At 34.4% G+C, this 8,919-nt stretch overlaps 1 protein-coding gene across 1 annotated transcript; it reads right to left on the bottom strand.

Annotated features, from left to right (window-relative positions):
- Positions 1 to 729: 729 nt before the first annotated feature.
- LOC105332464 (cytochrome P450 2B19-like) lies at positions 730 to 6,331 on the bottom strand. The gene is made up of 4 exons (XM_011435082.4): positions 5,798 to 6,331; positions 5,179 to 5,703; positions 3,903 to 4,346; positions 730 to 3,751 (listed from the first exon to the last, which is right to left on the bottom strand). Exons 1-4 carry the CDS (start codon positions 6,132 to 6,134, stop codon positions 3,573 to 3,575), a joined length of 1,485 nt encoding a protein of 494 aa, XP_011433384.3. The 5' UTR covers positions 6,135 to 6,331; the 3' UTR covers positions 730 to 3,572.
- Between the last annotated feature and the right edge of the window lie 2,588 nt (positions 6,332 to 8,919).

Below are 8,919 nucleotides of genomic sequence, written 5' to 3'. Positions count from 1 at the left end.
TTTACAAAGCCCATTTTCCATATAAATGGGAAACTAAAATTCTTGGATGATCTTTCAACTGTTATATAAAACAAAAGTAATTAGCTGTTGATATACAATAAATCAAAAAGTATTTAGGAAATATGAAAATAACTTTGGTTATTGGTAGATAGATTTTATTTATATAGTGATTGATAAATTGGTTCCAGATAAACAAAACACCAAATATCTTTTTTCCATATTAAAACATGCAAAATTTCAAATCTCATGTTTAAAGCAAAAATTAAGTAACGATTTTCAAATCAGCTCAAATTTAAACAAGGAATGTATTTATTTCATTAATATAAAATTAGCGGAAGATAAAAAAATAGCAGAATTCACAAACTTCTTAATATCATTTTATGTAATAACCTATATTTAAGCAAATGCAATGTTTTTCCCAAACAGGCCCTATTTATTTTATTATACTGAATGTCTTAATTTTATGGAAATTATTACAGCTTTTATATAGAAATGACGTGAATTCTACGGCGAACCGTACACGCATAATTTACGCGCATGTAACAATTTGTTGTGTTACCCGTTGCCAAGTGTGTTGCTAACGCTGAGGGTAATAGTATATAAAGAGTGCCTGTTTGGGAGGGTAACAGTTGAAATTGACACCGCGAGAAAACTATTGTCAACCGACGCGAAGCGGAGGTTGACAATGTTTTCGAGGGGTGTCAATTTCAACTGTTATCCTCCCAAACAGGCACTATTTATTTTGTTTTACTGAATGTCTTAATTTTTAAGAAAATTTTACTGCTTTTATATAGGAATAACGTGAATTCTACAGCGAACCGTACGCGCATAATTTTCGCGCATGTAACAATTTGTAATGTTACCCGTTGCTAAGTGCGTTGCTAACGCTGAGGGTAATAGAACGGATTATGAACTGCGTCTTAACCAATCAGATTTCAGTATTTAACATGAAAGTATAACAAAACGGATTATCAACTGCGTATAAACCAGATTTCAGTATTTAACATGAAAGTATAATAACATTATATGCAATGGTACCATCATTAAATGCAGTGATACATCATTATACACTGTGATTACATCATACTATTCAGGGGTAAAATCTTTATATGAAGAGATAATATAATTTCGCTATTTCGTAAGGTCATTATGTCATGTTAAAGTGTGTTAAAATCATTATCATTTATGTATGGTGGTAAAACCTTCATGTATTGTGACGAAAGCGTTACATGCAATGGTAGATCCTAAATATATAATGTGACAATTTTTTATATGCTAATGTTGAGTAGCTATATGATGTGGCAAGTTCTTTTAATTGTGTCATCATTTCATTTTATGGTGTGGAAACTTCTTTATATGCAGTCATAACTTCTTTATAATTTATAATAAGCAAGCGTTCCTTCTAGTTAAAGCATTTTAAAATCAAAGTCAAAAGACCCTTGTTACAATGTACCATCTAGGTGCTAGCACGATATATAGCCCCTCGCTGATAAATGTCTCCAACACAAAAGTAATTGACAGATTTCTTTATTCATGGATATGAATATTCTTTTTTAATTTTCTTAAATTATATGTATTTTAAGAAATAATAAAGAAATTTGTTGCTCTTCTTAATGGCTGTTTGATTTAAAGCAATATGAGCTGCATTTTTTACGTTGAATTATTTTTTTTACGAAAATGTTATTTCTACTAAAAAGACAAAAAATATCATGGTTTTTAAATTTCTTTTAGCCTCATATATGTGGAAAAGGCCGTTAAGAAGCCTTAGCTGGAGCAAAATTGATTTATTGTCGCCCTGTACAAAAATTGATTTGCTATATATTCCTCAGAAGAGAAATCTTTCCTCCGACAAAAATTAATGATTTTTTTCAAATCTTATTTGTCATGACATAAAAGTTAAAATTATATGCAGACTTAGCAGGTTTTTGCAACAAATTAATATTCTTAAAAATACAGCTCATATTGCTTCGGGCTCATTGAGCACGCACTTTTGCATTTCAATCCTACAAAGGTGTTGTGCAGTACCTGTGCCATTTTCGTTTAGAGCTGTTGCAGATGAAAATAAAATTTTAACTGAGAATGGGATTTTTTTTTCATTCAGCGTTTTGTATAGCGTAACTAAAAATTATACCTTGAAATTTCATACCATTTCTATTATGCGCGGATTCATAAAATTGTTTTTCCGAGGGTGGGGGGTCCGATTAAGGTTGCAGAAGGGAGCGGGGTCGGAGATATTATTTAATTACATGTACATGTATGTAAATTTTAGGAATTTGAATTTTCTAGGGGTGGGGTTCTCCCCCGACCTCAACACCCTGCTCTTGATCCGCACATGCATTAAATGAATTGTAAAATTGTTACACTGAAAATGTGACTGGTTTCATGTGATTTCCGATTTTTGTTTTAATAAGGCATATTTTTAAAAAGTAAACTTTGGGGGGGAAAAAAGAAAACTCCGAAGTTAAGTTACCATGTTTTAAATCTTAAAATTGTCTGCAAACTTCATCGTTTACAGTATAGCCGAGTGATTACGCAGGATGGCCAAATACTTACCGAGACTTACCCTGTGGTATTTTTTAAATTAATTTTTGATCGCATAAAAAGGTAATACCCCTAATTCTGATTGTTTTGAAAATAATCAATGTCGGAATAAATTAGTTTCAAAGCGCTTGTCATTGTGATATTTTACGTATGTGCTTATATTTTTTCAACGTTTCTGACTTTGTTCGCATTATAAACTTGAATTGTAAACATCTTCAGCTAGACCAGGGATTTTAAAATAACGTAATGCATAGATCAAGAAAGTTGGTGTATTTCATTTAAGAAAATGTGTCGTTATCAACGAAGAGGGGGAGATATTTAAATCGATAAAACCTTGTAGGTGAATCAATTGGCGCGTTTGCTGAATCATACGTTATGCGTTATTTATATCTGGAAAAGAATCGAATAAAACTTGGAAGTTGCATATTACAATAGTGATCAAACAAAAAATCCTAACCATACAAGGTCGATGGTAAACGATTAAAAACATATCAGTGTATTACAGTGAGCACATTTGACAAACGTCTACTTGGATAGAACCCATGTGGCAATTTAAGATAATTTATTCCATATTCGTGGGGTCAACATGGGTCACGCAGGTAATATCTCTCGCTTGCTATAGGAAGAACCTTGAAATTTTCATACATTTTTCATTTCTTAAGTACCAGCCTAATGTTGTACAAACTTCTTATTTTCATAGGAGTTTGTTAAATGTATAATTGTCTAATGTTATTATATATTGAAACATCCAATTCCAACTTACAATGTACAATGTTTTAAAGCATATTCGAAGAAAATGTAGACACTTTCGAGATCCCGTCTCTCAGTACTTGGACTTAATTACATTTTCAAACTATACTAGTCTGCACATAAAAAATTATCGTCCATAGTAGTTTCAGTAAATTATTGTACATGCATTGAATACTTTTTTAGTGTTGTGAATTTCAAATAAAGTTAAAATCTACAAAATAGGCGAGTGATTACTTTTATAATAAACTCATGTTAGATCATCATCAACGAGGACTTTACGATTATATTTCTTTTGTGATAAAATAAAACGGTTTGGGTTGATAGGTCAATCCTAAAATTCCCTCCAAGTCAAAAACCGATTCGTCACTCACTGGTAAAAATTGAAACCGCTGAATCAATGACGTCATCAAGAGGAAAAGCTCCATCCGTGCTAGGGCCTCTCCAAGGCAGACTCGCTTACCTGAAAGAGTACTTGATGTGAATCAACACGACAGTTTTCAACTTTGATTCGATTTGTTTAACGCATGCACTGCTTAATTTTAGCATTGACCATTGATTCAAAATCTTGCCTACATTATAATTTATAAAAAAAAAAAATTATAAAAACTTACCCAAAGAAAAGGACACCACGTATTTCTCCTTTCCATTGAGTTTACCGTTGTCATCAAGAAATCTTTCTGGAATGAACGACTCTGGGTGTTCAAAGATAGACGGATCAAACAGAACCGAGTAGATGTTTGGAATAAGAACAGCGTGGTCTGGAATCCGAAACTGTCCATATTTCAGTTCCTTGGTCAATCCGTGGGGTATGGCTAACGGGGCGACACAACCGAGTCGCAAGGTCTCGGTAAGGACTGCCTCTGAATATGGCATGCTATCTTTGTGGCTCATGGAAGGATATTTTGAATGTCCGATGACGTAATGTATCTCTTCACGCATGCGTGCTTGAACTTTTGGGTGCGTCTTCATGAAAAGGATGAACCATCTCATGCTTGTGGCCGATGTTTCTGTGCCCGCGCCCAGGAGATCCATAACAATCTGCAAAAGTTGTTTCTCTGAAAAATAGATTTGTGATTCTTTATAATTATCTTGTAGACGATAATCTTACAGTACCGATTAGACCAAACCTAACAGAAAGTAAACCCCAACTAAACCCTGGGTTTACTCCGGGTTTACTTCGGGTTTATTAGAGTGGACGCGGAAAGTTAACCCAGTCAGAAATATACCCCTGAAAGCAGACGCTAACTGTGTATTCGGAATATACGAAGGGTATGAATTACAGGCAGTTGGATGGTAAGACAAAATACTGGTCTGCTTCAGACTCCAGTGCATACAGTTGACCTCAAAAGCAATTTCAAAGTAAACCCCAAGTGGACCCAAATTTTCAAAAAGTAAACCCATAGTAAACCCAAAAAGTAAACCCGGGGTTTAGTTGGGGTTTACTCTGGTGTTAGGTTGGGTCTGATCGGTACTGTACCTTAACAATTTTAATGAGTAGATAAATTGAAATCGTGGTCCAGCGGTCAAGTTTCAACTATATATTGAGTCATCATATATTCTTTTCAAATAACAGCGGGTTGTTAATGAAATACATATTTTATGTACATGTATCTAACAAAAATATACAACAAATGTCTTTAAAAAATTGTTATTCTCTTTCAAAATAAAACAAAAAGGGATAACAACACTGTATAAAAGTATAAAAACAAATTACAAATATTGGCACTGATTGCAGAGACTGAAATGGCTTTCTATATCACAAAGCGATACTTATCACTCCAAAAGCCCATCTTTTGAATTGGTTTTTGTCGAATTCTTGTCAGTATTTCTTTAAATAGACTTTGGGGGGGGGGAGGGGGTGATGGTTTATAAGGCTATTAAACTTACCATTGAAATCCTGCTCGTTGCCTTGACTTTCTTTTCTCATTTTTCGAATGTAAGCGTCAATGAAATCACGAATATGGTTCTCTTCATACGTCTGAAGATGTTCCTTCACCATTTTACTAACACCGTTTTGAAAAAATTGGTTTTGTTTTATTGTTTCCTGTCCTCCTAATGGATCCCCTGGTATTTTCGCAAGAAAGGGAAATGCTGTCAGAGCCCCTATAGTGTTGACATTGCTGGTTGTTGCATTGATAGCGTTCACGATGTCCAGAAAGTCCTGATCATTGCTATCAAAACGTCTCCCCAAGGTCACATCACACATAATATTTGCTATACTTACGGTTATGAAATCACTGCTTGTGACACACATAGGCTTTCCTGCTTGTTGTTCGAAGATATTAATAATAACTTCAACCTCCTTCAAGATATTTAATTCAAACGATTTTTTGCCGAATCCAAATTCCCTTAACATGGACATTGTAAACGTTCTGTTTATTTTCCATCGATGGCCAGATGAAAATACAATGCCTACAGAGATTGAACGAAAAGCTATAGAAACATGGCTTCTCCGTTTGAATTAGAAAGAAGAGATCATGAACATCATCAAATTTCGAAAACCTACCGTTTCCTTTTATCATCTCGTTGCTTAAAAAATTGCCCGATCGAGTTGATACGATATCTGCATAGTTAATAAAGATGTCTTTCATTGTTTCATAACCATTTACAACAATATAAAATTTCCCGCCGATTGTCAACGTGAAAAGATCGCCATACTGTCCTCGTAGGGCAACAAAAGACTTCAATATGTTCTTAGTGCCAAACAAACCATAAACATTTCCTATGATGGGGAAAATTCTTGGTCCTGGAGGAAGCTTGCGAGGTATGGAAAAGGCCCAGTAACAAATGTAGATAATGGCAACTACTAAACCTAGAAGCACAGAGGTCAGCCATTCCGCCATTGTATTTGTCTTCGCCTGCTTCCCTTGCCTCTCTCTTATGAACACTATAACCAGTAACCTAAGTCAGGCAAGCCGTTTGACTCCCGACTTGTAAAGGAAAACATTGACGAACATCTAGGAGACCTAGAAAATGTAACCCTTGAATGGCACAAAGTTAAATGCACAGTTTGTTTGACACACTTTCAGATGAACCCTATAAATACTACACCAAGTGACCTGTTGCTATCCGTTTTCGTCCGTCTTAGTGCGTCGTGCGTTAACATTTTTAACTTCTTCAAAAAAAACTACAAGGCTGATTGTAACCTTTGTGGTGTGAGGCATAAGAGGAATTGTGAAATTCCTGGCTCTACCACCCCTGGGGCGCCTCATGTGGGGCCAAATATGAAAAAATAGCCAAATTTTCAAAAATCTTCTCTACTCCCACACATGTGAGGGAAAAAAACTGGTTGCATACTTATGATGTCCATGAAGCTCTCTACCAAAATTGTGAAATTCATGACCCCTGGGTCAGGGGTTCTGGCTCTTGGGTGGGGCCAATATGGCCATATAGTAAAAAATGTATTAAATCTTAGAAAATATTCTTTTCTACTCCCATATATATTTGTTAAAAACAAAATGCACGATAATGATGTCTATGAAGCCCTCTACCTAAATTAAAATGCCTGGTTTTGATGTCCATGGGGCCCTCTACTAAAATTGTGAAATTCATGACCCCTGGGATAGAGGTTAAGGCTCTAGGGTGGGGCCAATATGGTCCTATAGCTAAAATGTATTAAATCTTAGAAAATCTTCTTCTCTACTTCCATATATATTTGTTAAAAACTAAATGCCTGGTTATAATGTCCATTCACTCCTCTACCTAAACTGTGAAATTCTTGACCCCTTTATTAGGGTTTCAGGCTCTAGTGTGGGGCCAATATAGCCATGTAGTAAAAATGTTTTAAATCTTAAAAAAATCTTCTTCTCTACTCCCACACATGTGGGCAAAAAACTGAATACATGGTTATGATGTCCACTAACTCCTCTACCTAAATTGTGAAATTCATGGCCCCTGGGTCAGGGGTTCAGGACATTGGGGGGGGGGGGGGGGGATATAGTGTTAATGCATATAATGTTTTAAAGTTTTCTTCTCTATTCTCACACATCTGTATTAAAAACTGACTTATAACTATGTTTACCAGGAAGTCCTGTACTGAAATTTTAATTTTCATGTCCCCTGGAGTATGGGTTTTGACTCTAGGACAGGGCCAAAATGGATGTATAGGTGTTCATGCATAGTGTATAAATTAAAAATATTATCTTCTTTACTCCCACACACCTGAAAGGAAAACTGAATTCATGATTTTGTAGACCAATTCTTTAATTTTTTTGCCAAAATTATAGGTTTTGTAGTTCTTTTTGAAATATTTCAGGCAGGGAGGTGGTTGTCATTACAAATTTATAATTTTTCTACTCCAGAATGAAATCTAATTAATTTAATGCATATATGAGACTCCTCGACAAGTTTGTGTATGGGTTATATGCTACTCAGGTGACCGTTAAGGCCAATTGGCCTCTTCTAAAAGTTAAAATATTAACGAAACTTATTCTTACCCTAAGTTATTTACGAGTTTTGTTGTAAGTACGTACGAAAGCCCATTGAGCTCATTTTCGTTGATAAAAAATATCATTTTCGCGAATAAATGATTAACTTTTGCGATATAACGCAAAAGTTTCGATAAACGCGTAACTTTCGCAATTAAACGCGTTACTTTCGCGAATAAACGCGAAACTTTCGCGATATAACGCTAAACGTTTGCGAATAAATGCGTTACTTTCGCGAATAATCGTGAAACTTAGCGATAGTACGCGTTACTTTCGCGATATACTAAGTCACGCGAAACTTTTGAGAATAAATGAGTTATTTTCGCGAATAAACGAACAATTTGATACAAGGACCCCTTTGAAGAACAATGACTGAAAACAAACATATTAATTTTAAATAAAACAAATAATCTTATTATATGAAAATGTAAATTAATCAGATTAAACCTTATACAAATTGATATAAATTCAAACGTAGGATATTTATAAAATCTTAGTTCTGATTTTAAGGACATAATGCATCGCGCTTCTCACATTCTAATTGTCGCTGTATTATGGAAAATGAGGCTTCAACATATTTTAATTATAACAAGTTAAATTCGAATTAAAAGTTTAATTAAGGATTATTTTAGAATTGAAAGGAAATCATTATTCAAAAAGTTATAAATTATGTTATATCGCCGCCACATAAATTAACGTGTAATTTAATATCAGAAAGATAAGACAAGCTGTGAATTGGAATTTTTTAGCTATTGTTCAAATCTAGATGACGTAAATTTGTCCTCTAAATTTATCACATATGTCATTTGAAAATCAGCACAATGATTTTTAAAAGGTTTCCGACGGTTGAATTTATATTAATTTTATAAGAAAAAGATAATTAATGAATGCCTGTTCGAGCACGGGGTCGCCGAACAAATAAATCAAGAGACCCATGGGCAACATATAATAAAATCAGCTTAACAGAGTCATAATTCAAACTATCTGGACAATGTATATTATAATGTAGATCCTGTATAAGTAAAAGTCCATTTTTCCCTGGATATGTTTATAATCAAGTCCCTTTTCTAAAAGGATGATTTATAGTAATATCACCTGCTGAGCATTGCAGTCCTCAAAAACATTCTAAACATTTGTTTATATATGGGATATAAACCTACATCAAACTCCGAACCCCATGTAAATATTCCAGGGGCCAAAG

Source organism: Magallana gigas, chromosome 2 (genome assembly GCF_963853765.1).
Source record: "Magallana gigas chromosome 2, xbMagGiga1.1, whole genome shotgun sequence".
Classification (NCBI taxonomy): Eukaryota; Metazoa; Mollusca; class Bivalvia; order Ostreida; family Ostreidae; genus Magallana; species Magallana gigas.
Note: the sequence above shows the minus strand (reverse complement) of the source record. Positions and strands in the feature narration are given on the sequence as shown.